General features: G+C 34.5%; 1 protein-coding gene and 1 long non-coding RNA gene across 3 annotated transcripts in view; both read right to left on the reverse strand.

The window, feature by feature from the left end:
• LOC136852905 (uncharacterized) overlaps positions 1–4,256 on the reverse strand; it is an 82,643-nt gene extending 78,387 nt beyond the window's left edge. Inside the window, exons 1-2 of the long non-coding RNA XR_010857261.1 lie at positions 3,988–4,256; positions 1,791–1,814 (exon numbers count right to left, since the gene is read on the reverse strand). This is a non-coding gene — a long non-coding RNA (uncharacterized lncRNA). The remainder of the gene's footprint in view (positions 1–1,790; positions 1,815–3,987) is intronic.
• Positions 4,257–9,953: 5,697 nt separating this feature from the next.
• On the reverse strand, positions 9,954–18,118 carry LOC136852906 (acid phosphatase type 7-like). 2 transcript variants are annotated; one of them, XM_067127859.1, is made up of 11 exons: positions 18,063–18,118; positions 17,592–17,721; positions 16,599–16,793; positions 15,835–15,967; positions 15,073–15,148; positions 14,804–14,904; positions 13,858–14,044; positions 13,346–13,488; positions 12,795–12,935; positions 10,628–10,796; positions 9,954–10,094 (listed from the first exon to the last, which is right to left on the reverse strand). In XM_067127859.1, the coding sequence occupies exons 2-11, from the start codon at positions 17,710–17,712 to the stop codon at positions 9,993–9,995; spliced, it is 1,368 nt and encodes a 455-aa protein (XP_066983960.1). In that variant the 5' UTR covers positions 17,713–17,721; positions 18,063–18,118; the 3' UTR covers positions 9,954–9,992. The 2 variants fall into 2 exon arrangements, with proteins under 2 accessions (XP_066983960.1, XP_066983961.1); XM_067127860.1 differs by lacking the exon at positions 18,063–18,118.
• Positions 18,119–18,352: the final 234 nt, after the last annotated feature.

Raw genomic sequence — 18,352 nt, forward strand, 5'->3', positions numbered from 1 at the left:
AGGGTTGGAAAAGGAAGACAAAAAAGGAAGGAGGAAGATTGGAAAGAGAAGGAGGAACAGGAGGAGGAGGGAGGGTTATTGAAACAAGACTTCTACTCCAATCAAAGCAATTCTTGAATCTCACTCTCAAAGAGAGAGAGAGAGAGAGAGAGAGAGAGAGAGAGAGAGAGAGAGAGAGAGAGCCAATTAGTCAGCAAGAAGTGTGATTGAACTTCTACTTCCTTCTGCAGCTAGAGAGAGAGAGAGAGAGAGAGAGAGAGAGAGAGAGAGAGAGAGAGAGAGAGAGAGAGAGAGAGAGAGAGAGCCAATTCATCAGCAAAATATGCGATTATTGCACTGTTATAATTCCTTATTACAACCGTTAAGAATGAGAGAGAGAGAGAGAGAGAGAGAGAGAGAGAGAGAGAGACAGAGAGAGAGAGAGAGAGAGAGAGAGAGAGAGAGAGAGAGAGAGTTAACGTCGGATCATGAACATGAAACGTTTTTAAAACCGGTTTTTTTGGGAGGCGGAGTTGGGGCTTTGGCTACCATTACGGAAGAACCTTGCATAAAAGGCAGGGCCAGTCTGAATAATAATAATAATAATAATAATAATAATAATAATAATAATAATAATAATAATAATAATAATCCTCCACAATCTCATCACCATCTGAAAGAAGCAATCTTCATCCCCACCTGATTCACAAGACGCCAACGCCTACTCTGGAACGCAACACCAGGGGATAAAGTAGTAACGTTCAGTGACGTCACGGGTCACAACAACACATAACAGGGACCCTCAGAAATTTAAGGCTTCGAAATTGTTTCAATTTTGATTCTCGATTTGGCTGTAATCATCAGAGGCGTGATGGCGTTGGTGTCATGATGAATTCGCGATAAGAGGTATACACTTGCGTGCACATATGAGCGCAGGAACTCGTATTATCATTATCATCATTTCGTGTCAGATTTATCATATTCATACCTTGATTTTTCACCTTGTCATGGTTCTTTTTGTACGATTATATAAAAAAAAAGTTACATGACCAAGTGTGGAGCTACTGTTTATCCAAAAAGTGGTTAAATTTTGGAAGAAATATGCCTCAGAATACCAGTTTTTTCTTTTTTTTTTTTTTGGGGGGGGGAGCTTACTACTCAGCCTTGGCTGATATTTGCAGTCTCCAAAAATTGTTTACACATTTAACTTTTACAACCCCTACCTTAACCTCATTCTATATTAGTGACTACACAAAATTCTCCTTTTAATTTCCATAGAAGGTAATGTCTACAGTGTGCCTTCCACAGGTTCTTTATAATGACCCTATGGTCCCCAGCACTTCTCTCACATGTGAACTGTCACATTTTTCATGAAGCTCAGCAAGAAACCCTTCAAACATTTTTAGAAGGAATAAAATGCAATCTTCTAAAAAATGTTCTGCCCTAAATTCGTAAAATTACTTATAAACATCCCAAAGGCTTTACATCAATGTTGAAAATGTAATAAACATCAATTTGGGCCAAAAGAGTTCAGGAAAATACAAATTTTCCATTAGCCAATAATGAACACCAAATTCCATGAGGTAGAAAAAAAAAAGTATACCTTAGTTTTACCAGACCACTGAGCTGATTAACAGCTCTCCTAGGGCTGGCCCGAAGGATTAGACTTATTTTACGTGGCTAAGAACCAATTGGTTACTTAGCAACGGGACCTACAGTTTATTGTGAGGTAGAAATTAAATTAATATCAGTATACAAATAAAACAAAAAAAAAAAAAAAAAATTATAAAAAAGGAGAATGGAACACTCACCATCTGCTGTTGTAGCTTGAGTATCTGTTAAAGAAAAAAATAAAAAGTTGCAATGAATAAACATTTACAATAATCTATTAAAAGACTGAAATTCAGTCATTTTTCTTTATACTGTAAATATATCACAATTTATACACCTTTCAAGAAACTGCTCACTCTCATTATCAATCTCAGATTGTTATTGAGTTGAGCAGACTCTGAAAAGCTCTGAATATTAATATTATGTCTAAAAAGCATACAATTTTGGATTTCACTCTCCACATTAACGTTCAGGAGAATTATCCAACACTGATACTCCAAGGAAAGCAGGTTGAATAGTTTTTGCAACAATGAAAAATTAAAGTACCTTGCATCATAGTTATTAACCCGTAACAAAACTAAAATTCTTGTTAAAATAAGGAAGTTGAACTAATGAATTAAAACAATAATTGACTATGAAGGAAAACTCACTTGCAAATTAAGAAATATTTGTCTGTATACAGTATGTGATAACATGAGAATAAATTAATTATGTATTAACTTCTAAACCCAACCTAAAATAAAAAAAAACCAAAATAAGAACCTTTCTTGTTTTGTAGACTAAAAAATATAGTAAGCACATTTTTTTTAGAAATATCAATGAGCAGTGTGTTGATACGATATGGTATGATATACCATATACTGTATTTTTTAAAAGTACAGTGCACATACAGTAATTATTGCACAGAATACTGTAATATACACCTTTAGGAAAAAATTATATATCAACTCTTGCAGTAAATCAAGAATGACGTTTACATTGTACTGTATTTTTAAAAGTACAGCACAAATACATTACAGTAATATACAGGTACTGTAATACAGTATGCATCTTTTGGAAAGACAATTATCTTTCAAGTCTCTTGCCATAAATAAAGAATGAAGTTATGGCAATAGTTATGAGGAGGGGGGAGGGGAGGCTGAAATTGTACCTGGCAATGTTGATAAGGGGTAACTAAAAACCAGGAACCGCTGTATGGTTACCTTATACCTGTACAGTCTATGTTACTCCAGGTTTGGAAGATGGTAGCTTTACAAAACCTACAGCAAAGGAATTTCATTTTCACAGAGAGAGATGGTTTTTCATAACAGACTCATATTCTGAAATCAAAAGTGTACAATACTATGCAGGTTAAGCTGAAATTATTACTAATCACCTGTGGTTTATAATGACAGTTTGAGCATATGACGAGGCAAGAACATGATATGGGTCTTACCCATGTCATATTTGTCTAAATGCAATCATAATTAGCCCATATAACTTCCAAGGGGTAGATATAATAATCTAACTGATGTGTGGCCAATCTAAGACACAAATAAGAACTGTCTGCCCCAATACTGGCCGAGAAAAACAAAAAAACTCAAAAACAGGCAGTAGGAAAAAAACTGCTTCATGACAGAAATTATACATTAATTTAGGTTAAACCTGACAGAAAGTAAAAAAAAATAACTGCTGCATGACAGAAATTATACATTAATTTGTGTTAAACCTGACAGGAAGTAGAAAAACATAATTACATCCTGACAGAAATTATTATACATTAATAATTTAGGTTAAACCTGATAGGAAGTAGAAAAAAATAATTGCTCCATGACAGAAATTATAAACTAATTTAGGTAAAACCTGACAAGAGCATCTATTTCCTTCTAAAAGACAATTTAACCTGAATTACAAACTAGCCTACCAGGCCTAACCTAACCCACCCTAGTTTACCTTTAATGATTTATAAAAAAAAAAAAAAAAAAAGCCTAGTGCCTCCGTGTTGAATGTTCCTTCGAATTAATATCAAATTACTAAAATTTTATCTTAATTTATGAGGTTTTTAGCTCATAATATGCCACCTTGCCTGGCCTACCCTGGCCTGTCAAATTAAGGAAGGTAACTAATACATTACCGAACGGAAGAGGGGGGGCAAGGAATAGGTCAAAATGATTACGTAGGATACCTTAGCTTTTTTTTTTTTTTTTACGCCGTGTAATGTAATTATATTACAACTTAGTGATAATTACGAAGGCAGTAATTTGAACATGTAAAGCACAAGGCCTGACGTTTTGGGACACTATCTACAGGAGCTTGGTATTGGGCCTATGTCTACCACAGCCGAAAATTAAGCCATAATTGTTGTTTAAAGATCAATATAGTTTATTTCCACACAGAAAAATACTTTAATAACCTTACCATACAAAATCCTTATCGATAATGAAGATAAAATTAGCGAAGCACTTTTGTAAACACGTTAGGCCCAAAGCCACGAGGACTCAAAATACTTTCGTTGGTCGGTTTTATTTAGCAGCTATTAAACAGATTCAATTGATTTCTAACGTTTTTATTATATTTAAACACTGGAAAACATACGTATCACATGATTTGATTTTAATAGAATTAAAAACAACAATTTTCTCGTACAGCTGTCAAGTGTTGTTTACAAGGTTTGGGTAAACAGTGCTGCCAATCGCTAATTTGATTAAGTACCCCAATAGCTTTTGATTTTTAAAATTATTTACAATTAAAATTGAAAATAGTAATTTTATTCAATTGAAATTAGTATTATTCTGAAATTATAACGTTAATAACCTGAACTAATAATAATTATAATCAAAGGATTAAGTCGGGAAGGTTGGTATTAGTAACCCAAACAAAGGTGTAGACGTTATACTGTCAGACTACTTAGTAAGTTTATTTTTCGTATTTCCTCTCATATTTAAGCCTTTCAGGGCTAGAATTTATAACTTTTATTTAACATAAATAATCAGTGTAGCAACGAGACACGTATTTATTGGAAACTATGACGTATAAGTATAAAAAAAATGGTTAAATAAGGCAGGCCTGCCATCTGTCAACAGCTAGCAGTCATAATTTCATAAAGCATGGTGGTCATCATGGCCTGTTTATTTATTTATTTATTTATTAATTTACTTATTTATATTTTGCCTTTTACTCCTGGAATTTTGATTTACGATCCAATCTGACGTTTGGCAGGTGACGTTGTGTACTTGTTGTACCTTAAATAGTATTTGTTTGCTATATTTGTAGGTTTTTTTTATTTAATTGAATAAGTTTTAGGTTTTAAACAATTTGTAAGTGTTGTAATGAAAGTTATTACTATATTGTTATATGGGCAAGTTTTGTGGTTTATTATGTAATTAAATATTTTTATTTGCAATATATATGCTATTTTTCATCGTAGTCTTTTAATTTGGACGTCTCTTAAAGCTATTTCTTCAATAAAGGCATCAGAATAAGCGTTTTAGTAGAACGAATCGTGTTACCGTATATCACTTTTTCTTCATATTAAAAAATAATAAGTTTATAATGCTAATGGTCATTATTCTCCTGCAGTGAAGTCACTGTAGCTTATATCTTGTCCATGCTGGCATAAGGCCAGCTAAACAACAACAAGGTTAATGTATGTTCGTCATATTTTAATATGCCTACAGTTTACAGCGGAATTGAACAGCAGAAATGTTAAAAAGAGCTCGTTCATTGTACATAATATGTGCTGTATATATATATATATATATATATATATATATATATATATATATATATATATATATATATATATATATATTATTAACCATTCATAAAGTTTGGAAAAGGTGTATTGTGACACGACAGCTGCATGTGAACTGTCAACACACTTCACATTACACTTTTATGGACATTACTTCTCAGTCCTCGAGAACTGTTGGCCTAGATTTACAAAAGTGAACTGCAGTTTATACGACTATTTTAAGGGCAGCTGACAGTTCAACTGAATATATATTGGGGTGTCTGTTATATAACAAAATGCTACTGTTTAACGTTAAGAAAAAGTGGAGGCAGTTGAGGTGAAACTGTTTGTGTAGTGTATATTAGCGTTAAAAGAACGAATTATGTTATAAATGACAAAGAGATGAATGGTTAAACATTTTTAAAAAGATGGATGGTAGTTAACTGATTGGTGTTTGAGTGTGAATGAGTTAAGTATCAATATATGTTTATTTGGGACTGTTTCTTTTTTTTTTTCTGGAGCCGTTCCATGTAAGGGAAGCCGACTTACTGACTAGTTTCCTTTTATATTCCACAGTTGTTGTGATAATGCATAGTGGTATACCGTGACGTCACAACGAACGTAAACAAAACATCTTCAAGCTTCGCGATATGGTAAGTTTACAGGTTTTATTTGTGGTTATAAATCTTTTGTTTTATTATTTATCTCGGATTTAGTTGGCTAGTGGTGTTCTTTATAAAAATAACAAAGCAATGATATATAATTAAAAGAGTTAATATTTTTTTTTTAGAGTTTATGCATCAATAACTTACAATCAATAAATATAAAATGTCTTACCAACACTTCCAGTTTATATTAGGTCTATATGATTTCGTAATATGCAGCCCCTCTTAATAAATTCTTCTTCTTTTCCAGATATTTAGGATAGGGTGAGTACCTACCATAATGTTACATACTACTGAGCCATAATGTTTAGAGAAACTAACAAACATAATGTTTAGACAAACCCCCTCGTGAGGGCTTTACTGCATGTTGCTTCTATTTGTTGTAGTAAAGTCAGTATTGTTTTATTGTAGGCTGACTTTGTTTGCTGCAGTAAATTTTTTTTTTACGTAAAATCTAGATGAAAGTGTTTACAAAACCATTAATTGTATAATGCCATATCAGGTGGATATTATAAATACACAAACTATGAATTATATAATGCCATAACAGGTGAATGTTATGTTTGATAACATATCAGATTAATGGGATTCATTACGAAACGGTGAACAGGTGAATGTTGTGGATAATGATCCCATGAACAGGTAGATATTATCCACAGGTATGCTGCAAAATTTTTTATGCTTTTATATGTGAGGTATTTACTTATGTATTGATATTCGTTTTATGTTTTTTGACGTATTATATAATTGTTTTTAATACTGTTTACAATGTAAAACAGTATTGTTTTTAGTTGTGTTGCTCACGGTACGGGCAATATAGGTCTATGAATTCGTGAATTTGAATTTGATATTACTTATATTTATGAAGTGATGCGTATTCATGTGGATATTTTATGCATTGTTGGTTTTATTTACAAGATTTTAAAATGTCTAAATGTTTATTTACTGTATTTACATTGTAGTCTATTATATTTGATGTTTTATGCAGTTTTGTTTTGACTAGCATTTCAATATTTCTGTCATGCTGTTTACTTTCTGATAAGTGTATAATTTGTATTTTTTAAGTTATTATAAGTGTTATTATGTGCGTAGACGTATTTATGGCTCTTAGTGTGTAACATTAGGAAAGGATCATCAAGTTGTTTTTTTTTCATTAATTAAAACAATTTATTTTTATCACTGAAGTTAGGATATCAGATGAAATTATAAAGAGACGTTTTTGCTGTAAAAACTGGTTTCATTTGAATGAGTCTGATAGGCCTATACTTACTGAAACTGTTATGACTTTAGAAAAACTGATTTTATTTAAATGAATCTGATAGGCCTATACTTATTGAAACACTTATGACTTTATAAAAACTGATTTTATTTAAATGAATCTGATAGGCCTCTACTTACTAAGGCACTTCTGTACTATTTAAAAACTGGTTTCATTTGAATGAGTCTGATAGGCCTATACTTATTGAAGCACTTATGCATTTATAAAAACTGGTTTCATTTAAATGAATCTGATAGACCTATACTTACTGAATCACTTAAGAGATTCCATAATTCAAAGCCAAATTTTATAACCATGTCAAGATCACAGTGAATTCATCTGAAATATTATTGAATATCATAATTGACTTCAAATTAGCTGAACATCCTTTGATGTATTTATAAGACTGGATTATCCTTTCCAAAATTGAAACTCCGGTTCCAACGATACAGGGCCGTTAAAAAGGTTAGTGAAAGGTTATTCGTTATTTGTTTATCATTTATTTATACGTTTTTTAGACGTTCGGAGTAACAGAGAAGGCGAACGTTTCCCTGGACCTGAAGTTTTAAGGTGAGTTGAAAATCAATCAATCTCTCTCTCTTCTCTCTCTCTCTCTCTCTCTCTCTCTCTCTCTCTCTCTCTCTCTTCTCTCTCCTCCTAATCTTCCTCTTCTTCTTCTTCTTCTTCTTCTTCTTCTTCTTCTTCTTCTTCTTCTTCTTCTTCTTCTTCTCTTATCGTATCATTTTCTTAAACTATTTTCTCTAATTATCTCTGTAGCTTTTTTATATATTCAATTTAGTTTTCTTTCGCTCTATTCAATATTCTTACTCTTAATTATACTAAATTCAAATAATAATAATTAATAATTAGATGACTTAATCATAAAATAATTAATATTTAAGACTTAATGTTCTCATATCACTGTATAAATTTTCTATAATTATTTTTTTACAGTAAATTTTTTTTGGTCAAATTTAAAAGTTTCTTATGATAGTAATTTAAATAATTGTTATATTAAATAAAGAATAATTGATAATTACTGATCACTTACTGATAACTGAAACGTGCGTGAGGAAATTATCAGTAATATGAAATTTTTTCTCCTGAATCAGGTACTCGAAGATTTTGTCTAGACTTGCTAAAGTTCGTCTAGACTTTCTTGACGTTGTCTAGACTTTGTCTGGATTTTCTAGACTTCGTCTGGACTTTCTAGACTTTGTCTGGATTTTCTAGACTTCGTCTGGACTTTCTTGACATTGTCTAGACTTGCTAGATTTCGTCTGGACTTTCTAGACTTTGTCTGGACTTTCTGGGCCTCGTCTGGACTTGCTAGACATTGCCTGGACTGGTAGACTTTGTCTGGACTTTCTAGACATTGTCTGGACTTTCTAGACTTTCTCTGGACTTCATTCAGCCTTTTGATCGACAAGTCCTACAGACTTCCAACTTTTTTTGCACTGGGGTAAGTTGTGTGGTATGTTTTTTTTGGCACTGAGTTATGAAAATTTATTAATACCTTCAGTTTATCAAACGTTTCTGATATATTTTTTGTATTGGAGTAAGTTATTAAAGTTTTTTTTATATTTCAATATATCACACGTTTCTGATACTGTCGAAATTAACCTATTTTCTTCTAACATTTTTTTGTTCTAACATTTTTTTTTTCCTAACATTTTTTGTTCTAACATTTTCTGTTCTAACATTTTTTTTCTAACATTTTTTTTGTTCAAACATTTTTTGTCCTAACATTTTTTTGTTCAAACATTTTTTGTTCCAAAATTTTTTGTTCTAACATTTTTTGTTCCAAAATTTTTTGTTCTAACATTTTTTGTCCTAGAATTTTTTTGTTCAAACATTTTTTGTTCTAATATTTTTTGTTCAAACATTTTTGTCCTAACATTTTTTTTGTCCTAACATTTTTTTTTTCTAACATTTTTTGTCCTAACATTTTTTCCTAACATTTTTTCTAAAAAATTTTTCTCACATTTTCTTCGTTCTAACATTTGAGAAAAAATTTTTTCGTTTGATTACACAATTTTTATAAGTTTTCATAATACGTAATTAGAAAACTGATTTGATCTTTATATCGTTTTACGTCTCCCAAGAAGATAACGGCATTAAAGAATTTAAAAAAAATATTTTTTATGATATTCTGTCAAAGAACGACACCTCATTTGACCTCGATTTTTAAAGATCACGTGACTGATTCTCTCCTTAATTTTTTTTTTTTTTTTAAAGACCATCTTCAGTGAATTTCCACTTTCAATTTTAATTCCAGGTTACTTAAGGAATACGCCAACGAAATGCATTGCAAAATAAGGAAGAAAAGGAGGAGGAACAGGAAGAAAATAGGAAGAATAAGAGAAGAAACCCACATCATTGCAGTTGAGGTTAGTGAAGATTGTAAATACTATTATTGGGTAGGTAGAGTCGACCGGGTTTCCAGTATGATTGTATTCAATATCCTTAGTTTTTTTTAAAGGAATTCCTCGCCTTTCTGAGGCTAATTGATGCCGTGGTGTTTGCCGTGTACAATATTGATGAATTTATGTCAGTTGTTTATTACAAACTGTTGTGTATTTATGATAAGAACGGAGTGGTATAGAGCAGGAGATTGTTTATATATATATATATTTACATTTATGTATTTATATACCACATTCACACACAAACAGCTGATTCTTTTCCTCAACCCATAACGCACAGGGGATGAAATAACAGTCACATGTGAATATTCATGTCTTTATTTTTCTATTTTTCCATTTATTTATAACGACGAAGGATTCGACTTCTTCCATTCCTCCCACAATTCCTTGTACGGGACGTGTTTGTCTTTCACGAGCCAGATGCTGTCTTGTATGTCGCCCGCCTGCAGTTATATATGTATATATTAATATATATATATATATATATATATATATATATATATATATATATATATATATATATGTATATATATATGTATATGTATATATGTGTATAATATATAATATAGATAGATAGATAGATGTAGATAGATAATGCGTTATAGGCTTCTCTTGTAAGCGACTTAGTAAAAAAAAGTTCTATATTTCAGAAGTATTTTGTGTTTAAAAATAAATAGAAATATTATTATTATTATTATTATTATTATTATTATTATTATTATTATTATTATTATTATTATTATTATTATTATTAACAACGAAGAGGTAGAATTTTCTTTTCTCTCTCTCTCTCTCTCTTCTCTCTCTCTCTCTCTCTCTCTCTCTCTCTCTCTCTCTCTCTACACGTTTTCTGTCTACCAGAAATTTTCATTCACAATTAACCCAAAATCAATCACTTTCCATTAACGAATCTCTCTCTCTCTCTCTCTCTCTCTCTCTCTCTCTCTCTCTCTCTCTCTCTCTCTCTCTCTCTCACCTTATCATCAGAGACCTGCTCCCAATAGAGATGCGTCTTGTTATGGACGGTCAACCGGGTGTATCCGTAATCGGCTATGCGGAAAGCGGACCAGTCCGGTTGCGGATAAACGAAGTCATCTATCCGTTCTTTGCATCCGGCCGATCCGGTTGTGAAATGCACTGGGACCCTGAAATTTAAGGGAAGGTTTATTTTTAGGGTAACTCGAAGGTCAAGGTCTTTTTGATGGAGGTTTGGGTTGGTTAGGTTGAGGTTATGTTGGGTTTGGCATGGTTGGGCTAAGTAAGGTTAGGTTAGGTTAAGTATTGTTAGGTTGGGGTTAGGTTAGGTAAGGTATTGTTAGGTTAGGTTAGGTTTGGTTTGGTTGGGTGGGGTTAGGTTAGGGTTAGGTTTATGTTTGTTTGTTTTCATAAATTTTAAGCCATAAATATCCATAATAGCTAATGTGCTTTATGTTGGAAATAACTCACACTAAATAATTATATATATATATATATATATATATATATATATATATATATATATATATATATATATATATATATATATATATATATATATGTATGTATATGTATATATTATATATATAAACCATTTTATTATCCATCTACAAAATCAATACATTCACTTGCTGTATATATATATATATATATATATATATATATATATATATATATATATATATATATATATATATATATAATATCCATTTATTCTATTTTTGCTTAGTACCTTTCATTTCTTCCTATTTAATCAAAGCTTTATATTTAATTTCAGTATTTTAGCAAAAGAGTAATTAGGTATTCAAAACCCTCCTTGTTAGAAGATAACTCGATATTGAAGAATATACTCTGTTATTTTTCATGGTTCAATCACCTTTTCTTTAATTTTCCTTATGCTTGATATTCTCGTAAATTCCCCGTTCGATTCTCCCTTTGTGATCCTGCAATAATGAGTTATTTGACTCCATACAATGACCCACACGCAACCACGTATAGGTCCCCTTTCCCCAAAAAGCTATACTTTATTTATACGCAGTCTTCATTCTCGTGCCTTAAACCCCCTATTTCCACGTACGATATCATCCAACTCATTTTCGTCTTTTCAAGCTTTCCCCTCAAATTTCCCCTCTGCTGCACCAGAGGGGTGACCAGAAGGGTTAACAGAGGGGTTATTGTCAACCCGTTACCTAGGTAGCTGATGGCAGGCGCTTCCCCTCTTTCGGGTCAAAAGTTCTCCTGAAATGGGTCTTAATTTTGGTTATGTCCAGCCAAGAAGGCGTGCAGGGGGGCCGCTTTCATCTCCCCTAGAATGCGCTGCGTTGTTTTCGAGGATGATTTTGTAATTATTGTTATTATTCCAAACGTTTTTATGCATGTACCCATCATCCAAAAACGTTTCAGACTTCTCTGGTCGTTTGTGTGTTCATACCAGTCCCTATCTTTGATAGCAGAGGAAATGTTTCATTCAGCAAGGTGAGTCGTATCTTAATTTAGCTCAGGTATCGTTTTATAGTTGCTGTATTGCTTGTGATTCAGCTTTCCAGTTGTACTAGATAGTAACAATAATTATAATACAAATTCTGGTGCCTTTGACTTAATGCCAAGGTAAGGCCACACGCAAATTTAATCTCACTTTTACCCATCATATTTAGTTTCTGCTTTTATACTATCCCTTGCTTTCTTATTATTTACTTTTCTCCTCCTTATATACTGATAAGTCTCGCAGTATCATCCCCATGTTATTGATAATCACTATCTACAGTATATTGCTTGTATTAAAGCCACGACCATTTGAAATATCAGCTGGCCTTCACAGTTCATTTCTATTCTACATTTTCTCAATGTGTGTCAACACTACAGTGAAACATGTCAGTGACATATCGATGGCAACTTATTGCATTCATATCACAAACAGGTTGAAAACAAGTCAAAGACACTAAGTGAATTAAAAATTCATTGGATGATTGTATGAAGCACTAGTTATGACTATTAATAAGTCGTGGACTGGTATTCATCCTGCTTGTAACATGTGTGCAATAAGTTGCCAACACGTTTATGACATGCTTTACACTCATATTACACTTGAACGAATGCCCCCTGGTACCACTCAGCTCTGAGACTAGCTGGCTGTGTCCCATCCAGGTCAGTGAATACAGTGTACTCACGGAGGGTTTGTGTAGGGTTCTTCCATAGATCCATTCACCACAGTGTAGTTGTATAGTGGCCAAAGTCTCTCGTAGGAGTGCTCATGGGCCCAGACTGCCAGATCTACGCCATAGTCATACAAGAGGTCTTCTAGTCCTGGTCTGAAAAGGAAGAATTGGCATTAGAGGCTCTAGAATTTGATTAGATCTAGAAAGAAGGGTTAATTTAAAATTTAGAATACTACCAGGTTTTGGAAAGAAGAGCTCATTATTTAGAAAATGTGATATGACTAGGTCTGGAAGGATGAATTGGTATAGTATTCGAGATAAGATTGGGTCTGGAAGGAGGGCCTAGTTTTGAATGAGGAATACGACTCTAGTTCAGGAAGGAACTTAAATCTGGACTTATGCTAACATAGTCTGAATTGTACTTAGCTTTAGAAGGAAGAACTGGTTCCCCTACTTTATGAAAGTTTTTGGGATGATTAAAGTCTTGGGCACAGATATTGTGATTGTAGTTCACTATGACAGAAGCCTTACTGGACAGGAGAGTTTAGGGGACAATTACTCACAGATTTAAGTAAGGGTATCCCACTCTGGTGCGGCAGTCGACATTATAGCAATCGTCTTGGCAAACTGTAGAACAGTACATCGGACGGTGGCCATACAGGATAATCCAAGGTCTCTCGGCTCTGTTTTCCGGTTTGGTTGCTTCCTTTAAAATGAGGGAAGTAAAGAAAATGAATCGATAGCTTTTTTTGAGTCCCAGGAAACTGTTAGGGTAAATGATTTTGCATCTGATTCCAAAGTCAGTGAAACGACCTTTCAGAAGGTGCTTGTTTATCACACTTACTCCAGTTTAAATCCAGGTTAGCAAGTTGAGATTGAAAATAACTCCTGCAATCCAATTTAAATTCTTACACGTCTCATTAGAAGCCAGAAAGTAGCTGGAAACATGACACACTTAAACTTCTTAGATGTCAACATAACAGCATCCTTGACAAGTGAACGGGTTGGGACACTGATTTCAGACTATGGGGCTTTAGTATCACAATCAAATTGACCTCTCACTGATCCAACTGACCTTCAGATCGTTCTCAAGCCATTCATACTGATTCTGAAGTCTTCCAAAGAAGTATGTGAACAGGTAGTAGAGCTCCGTGTTGACGCCGATGAAGTGGACTGGACCCATGTTCCAGCTGTAGTACAGACTCCACGAGTTGTTGGTGTTTTTCGGCATGTGGAACCTGTGCCTGTAGTTTCTGAACTCTCTGCAAGGGAATTTGTAGGATTTAGGGTACTTCTGCATATATAATGAGCTAGGAGACTAAGCATTTTTGATCAACACATCTACTGTCTTAGCGAGCTGATAAATAATGTATGTATAAATCGTCACTTGTTCCTGTCTTCGTAGGGTTTTGCTGATTAAGTGTTCTTGTTCATTTACTTTCTAAGTTTCCACTTGACCCAGACAGTCTTCCATGCCCCTTCTTCATGATCTTCGGGGCCTTTCTCCTGGTTTCCATTTTGCTAATTTTATGTTTACTAATTTTCTGACTAATTTCTCTCCCTTTCTCACCACATGTATCTACCATAACTTTTAATACATGTTATTGAAATGCAATGAAATGCGTATGATTATCCAGCATTGGCTAATGATTAGTTCTCCACTTATGGTCATTGATTGATGTTTTCAACTTGTTTGTGATATGTGTGAAATAAATTACCGACATGTTTATTACATATGTGATAATGTAAGGGGTGTTTCCAGGGGGTCTAGAGCCAATGACTTATTTTCCACTCGTGGTTGTGGAGTTGTGTTTCCAACTTGTTTGTGATATGTATAGAACAAGTTGACATGTGATTATGACATGTTGAAGACATTTGTGATAACTTAAGTGGTGCTTCCTGCAGGACTGGTCTTACCTTCTGGGGAGGGGAACATTGCCTTTCTGAGTCTCTGTACCATAAACTGCAGCTTCAGATGAGATTTACATCTACACTGCAAATGTTAATCTTAGGTTACTCACAGAAAATCCATCTCGTGGTTTCCGGGAACCGTCATGTAGGGAAGAAGGGTTGCTATTGGTTGGATCTGCCTCATAAATTCGTCTCCAACTCTGCCATTGTCCTGAAAATAGGGTCTTGTTTTTAGAGTTGTTTTAATCTGTGTGTGTGTCTGTTTTTAGGGTCGTTTTTTGCTCTGTGTCTGTGAAAGTCAAGTCTCATTAAGAAGAGGGGTGCAACACTCTTTATTGATAAGTATCATTACTATTTTTGAATGTCAGTTTACACTTACGTTCTGCATGTCGTAAGCAAAGTCTCCCACGTGAATGATGGCGTCGTACATTCCATTTTGCACTTCAGTCTGCAGTCTGGAAGGCAGATAGATAGGACTGAAGTTGTAAAAGATATAGGCATCAGAAAAATATATTTACAGTCATCTTCTTAGATTTTTAATTTGTTTTATATTCAGATGAACTCCAGAAGATGGGAACTTTCGGTACTGTGTGTATAGACTCCTCAGTGTTGTTGTTACTGATTGAGCTGTCTTTATGTCAGCATGGGCTCTTGAAAGATGGCAGCCTTCAGTACTGCTTGTATACATTAATGTTTCATCTAATGTTTGTAAACAGTTCCAGTGATGTTTATGCCATAATGTACTAGCCTCTAGAATCATTAGGTACTTACTGGTGGTTAATATGATCGATATTTATGATGTTCGTTAGATCCTTATGGAATGATTCAGGAAAACTGACAGAGGACAAAGGGAAGGAGTTGAAAAGAATATATATATGACAGCAAATAATGACAAAAAATCATGTAAATACAATTTAAAAGTAAATCAGTAGAGGAAACTGCAGTGCTAGGATGTGCTTCTAAGCAAGTAGACCCCTAGCCAAACACTAACAGACCTTACTGCAGTGGTCACAGCAAATCCTACAGCTCAAGAACATGAGTTAAACTGCCCTTGTTGACTGGGGCTCCTAAGGCAGCCTCGGTGTCAGTAGTAGTAACAGGGATTCTATAGTGTATAAAAAAAATAAGGTCATTTCTTTACCTTGGAAGTGACTGTGCATTCTCAGATCCCAGGTCACCGTACATAGCTATTTTCACTGGCCAGTCCGTTCCAGATTTCCAGGTCTTGAAGGTGAACAGGTCTGACCAGCCATATTCACTTCCGCAGTGATAGACTTTGATGTAAGAAAAGGTGATAAAATGGGTGAATTTTACAAAAATGAAAACGAGATAAGATGCAAAACAAGATAGATCATACATAGTAAGACTTTCAAATATTGACATAGTATTAAAATAGGAAAATATTGATTGATAAATTATTAGTTTTAGTTTGGCTGTTGGTTGTTAATGACATCAGATTGCAGTGGTCTAATCACCTTCTGAATAATCTATAATCCCTGTGGTTCTTGTTGTTCCATGACAGTGGGGAGACGTGACAGCCACCCACCCCCTGTGAACCGGTTCGTCCAACCCGGGTGGGGCGAGATAGGTAGGGGATTGGGAGGGTAGGGAAGACATGACACTTCCACCCTCCTCCTGCAAACCTGTTTGTCTGGCGTGGGTGGGGGTGAGGTAGGCAGGGGATCGGGAGGGTAGGGGAGACATGACACATCCACCCTCCTCCTGCAAACCTGTTTGTTCACCCCAGGTGGGGGCAGGGTAGGTAGGTGATCAGGAGGTTAGGAGAGACATGACTGGCAGCCCCGGGTTCCAGCGCAGCGTAGCGCGTGCCACCAAGCTCGTAAATAAGTAGAAGACAGAAAGCACAGCACAAATGTCTAACCTCATAGGTCATAAAATACTCACAGTATCTCGTGTCAGGGAGCAGATTCGTGATGGTGACTTTGTGCATGAACATGACCCTGAGTTCGAACCCCAGGTTCGTGAAGTTCTTCGGGAAACTCTCCACCCTCGTCTTGAGGGCGTCCGTCCCGAATTCCACGATGGAGGAAGGCGTGTAGTCCATGGTAACCCAGCTGATCACCATCTCGTCGTTCGTCTCTTGTTTTTTTTTTAATGTGATGGTTATATAGTAGTGGGGAGAATAAAGTGAGTAGGGTGTTTCGGTTTGAATGGGGTGGTTATAGTGTTGGTTGTAAACTGTGTATGGGGTGATGATATTGGGAGTTGTAATGGTTTAATAGGGTGGTAATAATGGGAGACTTAATGGTTTTGTGGGGTTGATTGTAGTGGGGCTGATGTAATGGTTCTATGGGAGCTGACAAGATATGGTCAGAGATATTATAGGGGTGGTTATCAGGATATATTGGATGACAGTAATGGGAGCTGTAATGGTTTAATAGTCTGATAGCAATGAGAGATATAGTGCCCTAAAATGGAAAACTGCAATATCAGCAAAATTGTCGAAATTGAGATATGCCACCTATGGGGCTCGTGAAACACTAAATACATAAAGTTACTGCAGTTTCAGAATGATTCTTCAATGCCTTCCACGAGTATTTAATGGGGTCCCATTTGCAGTATCTGCAAAATCAGTAGTAAGGCAAGGGAGTATCTACCATTTTTTCTCAGTTTTGTATTTTTGCAGGTACTGCAGGCTTCCGTTTTAGGGCAGTATAGTGGCCTCTATGTTCTGATCATATGGGATATGGGATATGGGCTTTAATGTGGCGTATGCAATGGTTCCACGTTGGAAAATAACATCATTTGATGAAGTATCTTGATTAAGAACATTATTTTCATATCATAATTTAACCATCTTATAAAATATATAACTACAGACGACTCAATACATTCGTTATAATGGTATTTCATTAATCCGTTTTCGTAAACACATACCTCCAATAGCAATATGCACTTGCTGTGGCTGATAATCAGGGAGTTCGGCCGCTCCCGGTCGCCAAAGCCCGGAGGATAAGGCGAGTGTAAACAACAAGCATTTGGCTGACAACGTCCCCATTGCTAATAGCTGTTATTTGAAAGATGTTATAGTTATTAGTATTATTATGATAAGAATTGTAGCATATTAATTTATACATTAAAGTGATAAACAGTTATATACACAGTAAATGATTTTAAGAAAGAAATTACATAAAGTAGGTAGATCCGTACTAAGCACCTTCTCCCCTTCTGGCCTAATTCGATTACTACCACTACTAAATAAAGCGTAATATATATATACACTAAAATGATGAACTGTTATAGACAGTACTTGCAATTAAGAAAGAAATAACATTAAGTCGATCTTTTATAGACAGTAATTGCAATTAAGAAAGAAATAACACAAAAATGTAGATCTATATAAAGTACCTTCCCCCTACAGGCCTCTAGAGAATATGACAGCAGGTCTTCACAAACCGAAGCTTTTCAACTAAAGTTATTGTAAATTCACTAACGTCATCATTGTCATGTTACTGGGGACTTTTTTTTTGTGTTATGATAAGCCGGGCTTCAGCTGGTCTTGGCGAAGGTTATTCTCAGGAATGTGTTTGTGTCCTGGTTATATTTTATTCTTTTTTTGGTACTTGAGATAGTAAAGGTGATATTTGTTTCTTTTTTCTGATGGCCTGGGTTTGAAGGGTGTTAATCTCTCTCTCTCT

The sequence above is a fragment of the Macrobrachium rosenbergii genome, chromosome 26, assembly GCF_040412425.1.
Source record: "Macrobrachium rosenbergii isolate ZJJX-2024 chromosome 26, ASM4041242v1, whole genome shotgun sequence".
In the NCBI taxonomy this organism is placed as follows: domain Eukaryota; kingdom Metazoa; phylum Arthropoda; class Malacostraca; order Decapoda; family Palaemonidae; genus Macrobrachium; species Macrobrachium rosenbergii.